Source organism: Meles meles, chromosome 17 (genome assembly GCF_922984935.1).
Source record: "Meles meles chromosome 17, mMelMel3.1 paternal haplotype, whole genome shotgun sequence".
Lineage (NCBI taxonomy): Eukaryota > Metazoa > Chordata > Mammalia > Carnivora > Mustelidae > Meles > Meles meles.
In genome coordinates, this window is record NC_060082.1 from 66,285,607 (window position 1) to 66,300,526 (window position 14,920).

The 14,920-nt window shown below is 39.9% G+C and overlaps 1 protein-coding gene across 1 annotated transcript in view; it reads right to left on the minus strand.

Moving 5' to 3' along the window:
• The window catches only part of MROH9 (maestro heat like repeat family member 9), a 96,189-nt gene that overhangs the window by 16,750 nt on the left and 64,519 nt on the right, over window positions 1-14,920 (minus strand). Inside the window, exons 15-19 of the mRNA XM_045982310.1 lie at window positions 13,457-13,609; window positions 13,239-13,355; window positions 12,884-12,986; window positions 2,850-2,912; window positions 1,051-1,296 (exon numbers count right to left, since the gene is read on the minus strand). Coding sequence (XP_045838266.1) covers window positions 1,051-1,296; window positions 2,850-2,912; window positions 12,884-12,986; window positions 13,239-13,355; window positions 13,457-13,609 — 682 coding nt within the window. The remainder of the gene's footprint in view (window positions 1-1,050; window positions 1,297-2,849; window positions 2,913-12,883; window positions 12,987-13,238; window positions 13,356-13,456; window positions 13,610-14,920) is intronic.

Consider the following 14,920-nt stretch of genomic DNA (forward strand, 5'->3'; position numbering starts at 1 on the left):
TAGTATGTTACTCTCCTATGGCCTCTACCATTGAAGCTGTTGATGATGTGCATGGCTCGCAGGAGAAGCGGGTGTCCTTTGTCAACAGAATTAAGTCAGAGGAGTCGAAGGAGGACCCAAGGCAGACGCAGTGGCTGCTGCCCCACACCAGAGAAATGAAAACATCCATGCACTGCACGTGGACATATTACAAAGACACAACTCCTGAACCATCTGGGCTTTCAGCTAACTACAAGTCGTTTCCTGTAAGTGGAGGGTCTGATGTTAGGGAGGGAGGGCAGGGTGGGAGGGAGATACAGTGATGAACCCAAGCCACAGGTCAAGCGAGATCACTGGGGACTTTCTGATGGGTCAGGACAGTGTTCGACTGCATCCTGAGGGCAATGGGCCACCACTAACGAGAGTGGGTTATCCAATTTTCATTTTGAAAGTTTTCAAGTGATTAGCACGACATCATCTTCCCCTCAGGACTCAGCTCTCCCCATTCTTTCCTTGCCCACCTGTGTCCATGACCAAGTCTCCAGCTTTCCCCCAGTATTCTTCTTGCCTCAGAAATAACATCTCCCTATTTCCCTTCCTCCTTCCGTGCAAGTCCCATTTCTTCCGTTTTCAATACTGCTCTAGGCAGCATTTGTCCCAGAAGGATGGAAATAGGCACAATGGTGTGTCACTAGACCATGACCTTCCCGAGAACAGGAACCTTGTTTATATAATCCAAATGTCCCCACTGCCTAGCACAGTGCCTGGTACTTAGAAGGTGTTCAGTAGATGCTTATCGATTAAATAAAAATCCAAGAACTTCTCATCAAACACTTTGCTTATATGATTTTTCAGCTGTATTAATCGATCACTGTTGAACATAGGAAGGCAATGGATTTCGATATTTGAATAGAGAATTAAGTGACAGGAAAGGCTTCTAGAATCCTTCAGAAAAGCATGTATGTATAGACTCGTTATCAAGAGGAAAAGGAAAATCATTTCTCTTCTGAGACGTGCTCTGAGCCACAGACCAACATCTCATTCTTTCCTGAACTGTTTCCTAATTCTCACCCATATGAGCTTCCTTGTCATTCCTGGTGTCCTGAAACCCCACAGGACTGTCGGCCGGGTTGTCGGGCCACTTATAATTATAAAGAGGCTTCAGTTTTTTTGTGTAGATAGAGTTAAATACTCTTCGAAAGATTTGTTTAAGGTTGGAGGAGGTCAGTCTATGGGCTATTTCCTTAAAAACGGTGTAGGTTATCTCCGCCAACTCCCTGGTCTCAGGGTCTTTGTCGCGAAGCCTCTGGTCAATGGCTGTAAGAGAAGAAGGGCCTTAGTGCAAGTCGTCTCTCTCGTGGTCGAGAAGCTCTAACCATGGACAGAACCACCACCTTTCACAGATTCTCTCCTTTCCTTCCCCGACCCCCCCGATTTTCATTATTTTGACTAGAAGCATCCAGGAAGCTCTATCTGCTTATCCCCATCAGACCTCAATAAAGAAAACTAGGAACACTCACTAAATATTTACAGAGTGCCTATCATGTGCTGAGCGTGCTAAGTAGTGAGAACATATATTCATGAAGAGGTTCAGTAGTGCTCATAATAATGACAAAGTTGGAATCAGCCTCAATGTTCTTCAACAGAGAACCGCGTAAAAATTAGGCACATCATAAAATGAAACACACACACATCGTCACATGAGGATGTAAACCCACGGTCCTTGGCATGAATATGTGAAGTGAAAGAGTTATACAACCACGAAGGCAGTTTAAAAAATCAACGTGTAATAACTTACATTCTTTAAAAATGTCTGAGATAATATATAATGCCAAAATGCTAATACCATTCTATCCAGATACCAGACTCGTAGGAGTTCTTTTCTCCCTAACAAAAAAGAAATTGAGAGGGGAAAACAAGGACAGAGGTGGCAAGGGAGAGGAGAAGGAGCAAGAAATGAAGGAGAGAAGGAAGAAAACGATCCTGAGAGACATGTAGGCAGACTTATCGTGCTTAACATCGGTAGGCGGTCAGTAAATAGATGTTGAATAAACGGGTGGACGGGTGAACGAGCGAGTGGAAGAGGGAGGAAGATAATGACGTGTCAGTGTGGGCTCCTCGGTTGCAACAAACGTGTCACCAGGGGGAAGGATGTCAAATCGCGGGAGGCATGTGGGGTCGGGGCAAGGCATATTGGAAATCTCTGTACTTTCCTCTCAGTTTTGCTGTAAACCTCAAACTTCTCTGAAAAATAAACTCTCTGACACACATCAGAAAAGGGAAGGCAGTCAGGCTGCCACCCGATTTTCTACCTCACCTATTTGTGAATCTGATCCTGGGGAGGAAATGAGGCCAAGAGGGAGACGCATTCCTGGTGCATGAGTGCACTGCTCTGCTCTAAAACGTAAAGTCTTGGAGGGAAGGGACTTTGCCTGGTTCCCTGCTGGGTGCTCTGCAGCCGGAATAGTGTCGTCCCATGGTAGATGCTGCAAAATATTTGTTGGATAGATGAATGAGCGGATAAATCTTCAACTCTGTAGGTCCTGAGGGCTGAGGGTGATGTTAGGTCTCAAATAATGAGAGGGTTGGATAGATTTAAGCACACACACACACACACACTCAGAAAGGAAGGGAAGAGAAGGAAATGGAGGAGAAAGGAAGGGAAGCAGGGAAGGGGAAAGGAGAAAAGAAGAGACGCCCTCCAGCCTAGTCCTTCCACGGATTCCCCCTCACCACTCTCCTCCCATCCCCGGCAAAACAGCTGGAAGAACACACCTGTGAACTCAATTACTAATAGTGAGTTCACTTAGACATACACGTAACTTCAACACTTACCATTGTAAGTTCAACATTGTAACTTCAACACTTACCCTCAAGCATGACTTCTATTTCATCTCTGAGCAGTAAGTGGCCTCCTACTTTTGCTAAGTACCCTGTGCACAAAGTAAAATTAAAGTTACCCCCAAATATCTTATGCAAAGTCATTCTCTGATCTGGCTGCCTTCATAGCTTTCTTCAAAGGAAAACATCTCTAGGTTATCTTTGAAACATCCTTTAGAGCTTTCAGATAATCACTACGTAATGAAACTCTTTATTGAGATATATTTACGTGCAGAAATGTGCACAAATCATGATTGCACAGCTTGGTGAACGACTGCAAAGTGACCACTTCTAGCTACCACTTAGACCTTAAATAGAACAAGTACTAGCTTCCAGAAGCCTTCTTCATGCCTTTCCCAATCTCCTCTCCCATCCTTTCAAAATACTCTTTTGCTCAACTTGACCATTATTGTGACACTCATCCAGGCTCCTTACTGTAGCGGTCGTTCACGTGTCGCTTATTTATTCATTTCTCATTTAGTTACAGAATAGCTCCCATGCCTGCGTTTACCCTAAAAATGCAGAGCTGAGGAGCTTTGACAGAGACCAGATATATCCATAGCTTAAAGTATTTACAATCTGGTCCTTTGCCGAAAGGGTTTGCTGAACCCTCTTATAGGACGTTCTGTCTTATGAATGCAGCATTTTAAAAAAATCCGTTCTGCTGATGCTGGACGGTGTGTTGTTTTCAACTCATGGCTATTATGAATGATGATGTTATTATGGGCATTTTGTATGAATTTTGGTGTGCGTTTGTATGCACTGTTTGGTTTATAGCTACCAGACGACTTACTGGCTAATGGATATGTTTATCTTCACCTTTAATCATTACTGCCAAACAGTTTCCAAAGTGGTTGTATCAATTTTCACTCCCACCAGTAACTATGAACCTTTCCGTTTTATATCCTCTCTGCCACTTGACATGGTTAGTCTTTTTCCTTTCAGTTATTCCCATGGATTTGGTAGTAGTATCACCCTGATTTTCTTTGCCTTTTTTGGTGATGATTAATAAGTTTTATATAGCATTTTTTGGCCACTTGGCTATTTCATTTACAAAATATCTGCCTGTTTTTATATTGAGTTCTTTTACTTAGGTATTTGTGGGCATTTTTTATTTGGGATACTAATGTTTTTTAATGTCACATGACTTACAGACATCTCCTCCTACTTTGGGACTAAACTTTCCCATTTGTATTTTTTTTTAAATAAGTAGAAATCTGTAATTTTAATGCAGTCCAATTCACCATCTTTTTATTTATGGTCAGTGAATTTTGGAGTCCTGATAGGAAATATTTGCTGTCTCAAGGTCACACTGATATTCTACTATACGTACTTCTGGGAGCTTTACTGTTTTACCTTTTACCCTTTGGGATTGTAGACCGAACTGCAATTATAATACGTAAAGTAGGAGTCAATATATTTTTTATGTGTGCGTGATTAACCCAGCACCATTAAGAGACAAAAACACCAGTCCTTTCCCCACTGCTGTGCAAAGTCACTTACAACGTAACCTGTGTGGGGGTCGGTGCAAGGTCACTTACAACGTAACCTGTGTGGGGGTCGGTGTCTTGACTTCATTCTGTCGGTGCCACTGCGACACCACCTTCATGGATGACACGTCCCGACACCTGCCAGCAGCAGTTCTTCAGCTGTGTGGTTCTTTAAATTATCTTGGCTCCTCTCTAGCCATTAAATTTTCATGTGAAGTTAAGAATCAGCTTGTCTCATTTCACACATGCGTTCACACACGCACGCACGCACGCACATGCACTCTGGGTAAAATTTCATTTGGGATTGCGTTGAATCTACAGATCAGTTTGGGGAGAGTTGACATTGCCATAATATGGAATCCTTTAATCCACGAACATGATTTGTCACTCTGAAGTTTCTAAAAACTTTCTCAATGTTTTCTAGTTTTCTGTGTATCAGTCTTATACATCTTTCTTTGGTTTTGAGGTATTAGACGATTTTTTTTGGGGGGGTACTGTTGTATTAGGCATTTTCAAAAATTTTTTTTCCTGGAGCACCTGGGTGGCTCAGTTGATTAAGTGTCTGCCTTTGGCTCAGATCATGATCTCAGGGTCCTGGGTCGAATCCCACATCTGGCTCCCTGCTCATCAGGGAATCTGGTTTTTCCTCCCACTCTCCCTCTGTGCTCTCCCTCTTTTGCTCTCTCTCAAATAAATAAATGAAATCTTTTTAAAAAATGTGGTTTCTTGGTCATTTATTTCTGGGATATAGAAGTCCAATTAATCTTTGTATTTTGATGCTGTAGCTAGGAAACTCGCTAAATTTCATATTATTCAAATAGTTTTTTTCTGAATTCTTTCCAGTGTTCTAAATATTTTTTTTCTAAATATTTAAAAATATAATTATTTATCTGCAAATTTTAAAAGTGTTATTTTCTTTTGTCTAAATGCATATATTTTATTTTATTATCTTATTTTAGTTGTGGGAAAGCCAGGGGATATTTACTAGAGTGATCAGTCTATTGCAAGTTTTGGTCTTTCAGTTCAGTGAAACCTAAAATTATTGCACTGTTTTTCAGCTTCCCAACCACCCTTTTGCATTTAGAATTGGCAAAACCTAAAAAGGGAGATAATCCCCAGATATCAGGCATACTTCTTTGGGTATTCTATAGTATACTATAGTATACTTCTGTTTTGGATCCCTGCCTTTATAAAAGCTCTTAAATGTTTTCAGATAGGTTTTGAAACTGTTCTTGTTATCCTCATTTTACAAATGATACAACCAAAGCCTACAGAGGTTGAGTGACTTGGTAGAGGTCACGCGGCTAACGGGCATTCATTCTGAGATGTGAGCGCAAGCTGATCTAACCCCCACCAATATTTCATGTTGTCTCTACTTCAGCCAAAACAGAGATCACAAAAATCAGAACCATTGATCATTTTCAAAACCCATCTACAGATCATAAAGCTCAAGCTACTCTTCTTGGCATTGGGGGAGCATGGGCTTAAACCTTTGACAATGCTTGAAACAAAAATGTCTGTTGTGGGGTATCCTTATATGTCAAGTTTTTCTCCTCTGCTTAATTTTGTAATCCAATGCAATTCCTTTTAGAATGAGAGAGAGAAAACAAATAGATGAATGAAAGTTTCCCATGCCAGAATGTACTGATTTCCCCCCAATGTCAAATGGCTTCTTTCCTCTAGTTCTCTTACTAACGCTGCTGTGTTTTAGCTGGACATATGGCCACCCAGCAGACAGTGAGATTTTCATGACTTCTTTGCACTTTGGCAACATGTGTGTGTTCTGGGCTAGTGATCATGTAGCAGAGGTAATATTAACTGTTTAAGGAACTGGCTGTGACCTCTTGACATGTTTTTCCTTTCCAGTTGACTGGCATGTAGAAGTGGTTGCAGGTGCTGGAGCAAACGTCTTGGACTTGATGTAGGAAACTGTGACAAGGTCACTCAAGCAGTAGAAGAGCTGGTGCCAATGTCCTGGCACTTGGCCTGCTGTGTGAGAGAGAAAAAACTACTACCTTGTTTCTGCCACAGCTGTATTTGGGTCTTTCTTACACTGCAGGGACATGTTTCATAAATGCAATATAACCACCAAAGGAAAAGCAACAGGTGGCAAAGTTAGGCAGCAACTTTGAATGGCTTTGAACAGCAACTTCGAACACTGAATGGCTCTCCTGACATGGCAGTTGTGAAAGTCACAAATGAACGATCAGGCAGAATTTGAAAATTTGACAAACATGGCGGAATATCCAAAATGCCAACCATGCCCACATGAGTGTGACCTCAGTGGAAGATGGCAGTTGGTGGTGGTGGGGAGCGTGGTAGACAGGAAGTCCGAGCTCCAGCCATGAGTGTGGCGACTGTGGAGTTAACAGTCCACTCAGTTTGCTACCATGAAGAAATGCAGGTTCAGGGGCTCCTTATCTTTCCTTCCCCCACTGCCCCCAAGTAATTGGACATCCAGAGAGACTCGTGCGAAGTCTCAAATTTTACATGTCGGGACTAGGACATATTGCTAGCTGTCAATAGATATCATTGTCCTCTTCTTGCCCATTAAAAACAAAACAAAACATAATTCCAAGCATTTCTTGCAACTAATGATCGGTTACTGGGGGTATAAGATACACCATTGGTTGAGACTTTGTAGAAAGCTTTGTAAGATGGGGCCGAACCAGAAACAAAAAGCTGATTTTTGTTTCTTCCTTGGTGTAAGTAACACCATTGAAATGCTGAAAGTAATCAGAAAACACAGATGGGAAGAGATGCCACATGCTAAGGACGGCTAGCATTATACAGCCAACGATGCAATGAATATCTAGGTACACACGTCATTTCGCACATGCAAGTGTGTCGAGAATAAATCTTCCCAAGAGGAGGTTGAGTCAAGAGAGTACACATCTCCCATTTTGATGGATGCTATCCAACTGCTCTACTTACAGATGGTGGCTATTTACATTCTCACCAGTGAGGTGAAGAGATTACCTACTTCCAGCAACCTCACGGTGACCATTCAGTGTAAAACTTTTTGGTCTTTGTCATTGTGTTGGATGGAAACATTTCATCTCAATTTGCATCACTTTTTGGATGTTATGGAACATCCAAAAAAAAGTTATGAAACTTTCATGTTAATGAGCCAAATAATTTTTTCATGTTCAGTGTCCATTTTTCTAATGGGTTGTCTTTTCATACGAATTTGTATAGAATCTTTGGACAGGAAGAACTCACCCTTCATTTGTGGTGTCATAAGTATTTCATCTCAGTTTGGTTTTTTACTCTGTTTATAGTGGCCCCCGCAGAAATATTTACACTTTTCATAGATTATCAATATTTTCTTTACGATTCCTAGATTTTGACTTTTACCTTAGAAAGATCTTACCCAACCCCTGATTATAAAGCAAATTCTTCCATACTAATTTTTGCTTATCATTATTATGGTTTTATTTTCAGAATTTGAGCCTTTGACTATCTGAAATTTATTTAAAGTGAGAAGTAAGATGGGAATTTTTTAAAATTCCAGATGGCTCACCGGGTGTCCCTGAACTATTTAAGGAATATTCTATATTTTCATCACTGTTAAAGCCATGATTCATCTTAAAATAGTGCATGTTTTGATGGTTATTTCTGGCTGGTATTGTTTGTCTATTTATTCCATGTGATTTTATGTTCTGTAGCTGTATTAATATCTGATAGAACTAGTCTTCTCTGTCTTTCTCCCTCTCTCTCACTCTTTTTTTTTTTTTTTTTGGTCAGAATTTCCTGGATATTCTCGTATGTTAAATTCTATGTTAATTTTAGAATCAATATGTCACTTTTGAGAAAAGAAAGTCCTACTGATATTTTATTATTTTTCATTTTCTTTATTTATATTTAAGATTTTATTTATCTGAGAGAGAGAGAGAGAAGGCACATGAGCAAGGGGAGGGGCAGATGGAGAGGGAGAAGCAGACTCCCCCCTGAGCTGGGAGCCCAATTAGGGGCTCTATCCTAGGACCTTGAGATCATTGCCTGAGCCGAAGGCACACATTTAACAGACTGTGCCACCCAGGTAACACCCTAATGATATTTTAATTGGCATTTCACTCTATGCCTATATTACACACACATTAAAAATTTTTTAAAAATTTATTTTCCAGAGAGACCATTAGAGTACAAGCAGGGGGAACAGCAGGCAGAGGGAGAAGCAGGCTCCCCACGGAGCAAGGAACTGGATGTGGGACACTATTCCAGGACCCTGGGATCATGACCTGAGCTGAAGGCAGATGCTTAACCAACTGAGCCACCCAGGCATCCCTTCCATGTACATTTTAAATTTTGATTTTTTTTTTGCCAAAATATGGTTTATACCTTTCTATTTATTCAAATCTTCTTTGCATCTTTCAGTAATATTTGCAAGTTTTGTTTTTTTTTTTACTAGAAATATCATATATATTGTAGAGTTTTTTCTGGATCTCCCTTCCTTCAGTTTGTCCATACTTCTTCCTTTCCTTCCTCTCCCTCCCCCTGGGATGCTTTCTTTCTTGCCTTATTTCCTCTTCCCCCCTTGCCCTCCTTTCCCCTCTTCCCTTCCTTCCTTCCTTCTTTCTTCCTCCCTCCCCTTTTCTTTTTCCTTAGGATTTTGTAGACACTAGTCTTTGGTATTTTAGGGTTGAATACTGAAGTAGAGAAATCTAATGACAGATCTACTTATTTTGTAATTTATAGATGACCTTTTCCCCCTAAATGCTCAAGAATACTTGAACTGTGAAGTTTCATAACTTTATTGTGAAATGTCTTAATGTTGTATTCTGTATGTTTCTTGAAAAATTATTTACCACCTCAGTTTATTAATCAAGTCTTTTTTTCTTTCTTAAATTGTATCTTTGAATTCCTTTTTCTGCTCTAATAATTTTTCTTCTTCAGGGATATCATTTATGCATAGTTCCATTTCTTTTTTTAAAATTTAGTCAAGTTAGTTAACATTTAGTGTAGTATTGCTTTCAAGAGTAGAATTGATTGATCCGTCACCTACAGATGGATCCTGCAGAGCATCCTGTACTCGATACAAGTGGTCTCCTTAATGTCTGTTGCCCATTCAGCCCCTTCCCCAACCCACCACCCCTCCAGCAACCCTGTTTGTTTCCTGTATTTAAGAGTCTCTTATGATATGCCTCCCTGTTTTTTTGTTTTGTTTTTTTTTTCCCTTTTTATTAATTTTTTCAGCGTAACAGTATTCATTCTTTTTGCACAACACCCAGTGCTCCATGCAAAACGTGCCCTCCCCATCACCCACCACCTGTTCCCCCAACCTCCCACCCCTGACCCTTCAAAACCCTCAGGTTGTTTTTCAGAGTCCATAGTCTCTTATGGTTCGCCTCCCCTCCCCAATGTCCATAGCCCGCTCCCCCTCTCCCAATCCCACCTCCCCCCAGCAACCCCCAGTTTGTTTTGTGAGATTAAGAGTCATTTATGGTTTGTCTCCCTCCCAATCCCATCTTGTTTCATTTATTCTTCTCCTATCCCCCTACCCCCCCATGTTGCTTCTCCATGTCCTCATATCAGGGAGATCATATGATAGTTGTCTTTCTCCGATTGACTTATTTCACTAAGCATGATACGCTCTAGTTCCATCCACGTCGTCGCAAATGGCAAGATTTCATTTCTTTTGATGGCTGCATAGTATTCCATTGTGTATATATACCACATCTTCTTGATCCATTCATCTGTTGATGGACATCTAGGTTCTTTCCATAGTCTGGCTATTGTAGACATTGCTGCTATAAACATTCGGGTACACGTGCCCCTTCGGATCACTATGTTTGTATCTTTAGGGTAAATACCCAGTAGTGCAATTGCTGGGTCATAGGGTAGTTCTATTTTCAACATTTTGAGGAACCTCCATGCTGTTTTCCAGAGTGGTTGGACCAGCTTGCATTCCCACCAACAGTGGAGGAGGGTTCCCCTTTCTCCACATCCTCTCCAGCATCTGTCATTTCCTGACTTGTTAATTTTAGCCATTCTGACTGGTGTGAGGTGATATCTCATTGTGGTTTTGATTTGTATTTCCCTGATGCCGAGTGAAGTGGAGCACTTTTTCATGTGTCTGTTGGCCATCTGGATGTCTTCTTTGCAGAAATGTCTGTTCATGTCCTCTTCCCATTTCTTGATTGGATTGTTTGTTCTTTGGGTGTTGAGTTTGCTAAGTTCCTTATAGATTTTGGATACTAGCCCTTTATCTGATATGTCGTTTGCAAATATCTTCTCCCATTCTGTCAGCTGTCTTTTGGTTTTGTTAACTGTTTCCTTTGCTGTGCAAAAGCTTTTGATCTTGATGAAATCCCAATAGTTCATTTTCGCCCTTGCTTCCCTTGCCTTTGCCGTTGTTCCTAGGAAGATGTTGCTGCGGCTGAGGTCGAAGAGGTTGCTGCCTGCGTTCTCCTCAAGGATTTTGATGGATTCCTTTCTCACATTGAGGTCCTTCATCCATTTGGAGTCTATTTTCGTGTGTGGTGTAAGTAAGTGGTCCAATTTCATTTTTCTGCATGTGGCTGTCCAATTTTCCCAGCACCATTTATTGAAGAGGCTGTCTTTTTTCCATTGGACATTCTTTCCTGTTTTTATCTATTTTACTTTTCCTTCTCTTCCCCTATATTCACCTGTTTTGTTTCTTTAATTCCACCTATGGGTGGAATTTTATTTTAATACAAAAATCATAATCATATGATATGTCTTTCTCTGACTGACTTATTTTGTTTAGTTCTATCCACATTGTTACAAATGGCAAGATATCATTCTTTTTAATCACTAATATCCATTGTGTGTGTGTGTGGTATCACATCTTTTTTATCCATTCACCAATGGGTGGACATTTGGGCTCTTTCCATAATTCGACTGTTGTTGATAGTGCTGCTATAAACATTGGGGTGCACATGCCCCTTCAAATCAGCATTTGTGTATCCTTTGGACAAATACCTAGTAGTGCAATTGCTGGGCCATAGGGTAGTTCTGTTTTTCACTTTTTGAGGAACCTCTGTATTGTTTTTCAGAGTAGCTACACCAGGTTGCATTCCCACCACCTGTGCAAAAGTGTTCCCCTTTCTCCACACCCTATTGTTTCCTTGAGTCATTAATTTTAGCCATTCTGATGGATATGAGGTTGATCTCATTGTGGTTTTGATTTTAATTACCTCAGGATGAGTGATGTCTTTTATTTATCTTCCATATCTCTCATTGTCCCTTAGTTTTTCAAACTATTTCTTGCTGGTTTTCTTTCCTTTCGCTAGCATTTTTCAGCCCTGTACCCCTTGTCTTTTACTGTGTTATCAACAATATGTATTTTCTCTTCTGCTGGTTGTAGTGCATTTTTTAATAATGGCTATATATTTTTTCTTATGCTTCCCCCCATACTTTGAAAACTTATTTTTCCTGAGCTCCCATTTTCCCATCCTTTAATTCCTGTGTGTTTGTATCTATACCTTAGATCTTTATATAAAAAAGTTTTGGATTCACAGAAATACATATCCTCATTTTTATCTGGTCTGTAGAAACATTTTCTAAACTTTGTTTTTCTTTTTTCCTCTATTTTCACCCTGGAAATACCTCTGTAGAAAGATAGTGCTTTTTTTAATTACTTATTTTTGGATCTTGCAATATTATATACAGACTATATACAGAATATATAATACAGTGTTTGTGGAAAGTTCCAAGGTAGAATTCAGGATAGCAGGAATTCTTTCTGGTTTGAAATAAAGCTCTGATGACGCAGAGTTTTCTGTATGTTGTATTCACTGACTCCTCTGAGATCAACAAATATCAGGAGCTCTAGTGATGACCACAGTTCAGTTTGTCTTCTACCCTGACTGACTGACAGGCTCTTCTCTACCAGTACAACACGACTGTGTTTCCTCAGTCCTTGGTGGCCCTGCTATTCCGTGATGCCAAATAGGGCTGAGGAAAGATCTCACTGTCAAACTGGGAGCTCGCTTTCTGTCATTCCAAGTAAATGTTTGCTAATTTTGATCTTTATAGTGATAATTTAATGGGGAAAAAAACACTTTTTGGTCAGGTTTGTCCAAGATCAGAAACTTTAGGTATCTTCTGTTGGAATCTTCCTTCATATCCCCTCCCCCAACAACATTAAAAAAAAAAAAACTGCTGGATTTGGTAGCATTTCCTCATTTGTTGTAGTTTGTGGTTAGAGATGTCTATGTTTTATTAAAGATGGTATTTGTATTTTTTTATATTATTCTTATTCTTTGGGTAGTGATTGTTAAGCAGTGAGGGGGAATAGTTAGCAATGGTTTGCCACCATCCTAAATTTGAAATTCATCCTGTTGGGTACACTTTGTGTGAGAATTTAATCACACAGAAATACTCACTGCATTAGAAAGTAGAACTCTATTCTCATCACGGGCATTAACTTCGATTCATAGATGTCACCATGGCAGTTTTGTCCATCATAAACAAAGAAAATTTATATATTTTTAAGAAACTCTTCCAGCTGTTACCCTATTCTGTACCTTATAAGGAAAATTACATAATGAAAATTGAATTTTCTTTACCTATTAAAATAACCGACGCTCTCCTCAGATATACTCGGGAGCTTCTCAGGAATCCTAAGGTATCAGATATCAAATACGTAATGTAGTTCTCATGAGATGTAACCTGAGAATAAAATGAAGAAAAAAATACTCAGTCATTGGAAAAAGCACATTTGCTCCCTCTGGAGAGGCTTCCAGAAAAAAGAGCTTGGTTGCTTATATCCAGTCAGGGCTGATTTAAAACTAGGGGTAGGAATCTCTTCACTCTCTTGTTTATTGATGTTACTCAGGTTATTACATGACTCCCAAGCCTTTCGTCACTCGGGGTCGCCTTTGAAGCCAACTTGGTAACTCTGTAGCTCTCACGGCCACTTACGAGATTGCTGCAGATGCTGAGCACCACCACCTCGAAACTGTAAAACTCGTCCTTGAGCAAATGCCACGTTGGCCAGTTTAATTCTGAGACGCAGATCGCTAACGTATACTTACATGCCTGCGGAGTAGAAAAGGGTCGCTGAGGGTTTGCTCATCTGCGTTTACCTAAAACACTGCGGTTCTCTGCAAAGCTAAGAAAAACAAGATTGCAGGACTTACTTGAACGACTCTAATTTCTGTGTCTTCCAAAAACAGGATCAGAGGCACCAGGCCTCCAAGAATCACATCATTCAGCATCCATGTGTACTCACTCATGTCCCTGAGTAGTTCGCCGAAGTGCTGAATGGCCATACTCCGGATGCCCCCAGTGCTCTAGAATATGCACACGGAGAAAGGCCCCATTTGAGGATATCGCTAGGGTTCTTTTCTGTGAGCAGTGGGAGATATATATCTCCCATATATATATTTATCTATATTTATTTATATACATTATGTATAATATATACATTTATTTATGTACAAATATAATATATATTAAATATAAATGTATATATTATATATAAACATGTATATGTTTAAATATATTTACATGTATGTATACTATATGTATATATATACCATATGTGTTCATACATGCATAATTATCATTAAAAAAATTTTTTTGAAGATTTTATTTATTTATTTGACAGACAGAGATCACAAGTAGGCAGAGAGGCAGGCAGAGAGAGGGGGGAAGCAGGCTCCCTGCTGAGCAGAGAGCCCAATGCGGGGCTCGATCCCATGACCTTGGGATCATGACCTGAGCCGAAGGCAGAGGCTTTAACCCACTGAGCCACCCAGGCACCCCTTAAGTTTTTTTCAAGGTCATTTATTTATTTGTCAGAGAGAGAGCACAAGTGGAGGAGGGGGAAAGGGAGAATCAGGTTCCCTGCTAAGAAAGGAACCCAATGCGGCACTTGGTCCCAGGACCCCGGGATCATGACCTGAGCCGAAGGCAGACGCTTAACTGACTGAGCCACCCAGGCATTCCTATCGCTTATTTTTAGAAAAGATTCACCAGGGTCTAAGTAGTCAGCTCTTTTTGATTGTAAAATAAAGATTTGCTTACCAAAATTCAAAATACATTAGAAAAATTCCCTGTGAAAAGTGTTTCTTAAATTCAGGAAGACAGTATTTAATAATGTCCTAAAAAGATAAACTGGAATAATCTGTATAACCTGGAAATAATTTCTATAAACATACTTAAAGTAAAGTAACATGGTGTATTCAAATGCTGTAGACCTTTGCAGATTGCCAAGGAATACCAAAGGGAGATCTCTGCACACTGGCATAGAACCAGGTTTCTAAGGGCTTGCTTATGCCAGGTAGGAAGGTTATGGGATTATAAAAAGCTGGAAAAGAAAAACTGCAAGTTAGAGAAGAGGTTAATTTTTTAAAAAATATAATATCACTTTCCAGTTTTTAGAAATGTTCATGATTTCATTTTTTTTTAACTTTCTCTTCTCAGGAACATATCAGATATATTCCCAACAAAAGACAAATGGCTAACATTCCTTCTTGTGTTCCTTCCCTGAGTTAATAAATGTGGATCAAAACAAAAACCTAAAGCAACGGTCATCGAATCATGTCCTAAGGGCAGGAAAGCTGATGTAAATGAGCAAAGCAGATGGCATTGAAGGAAAG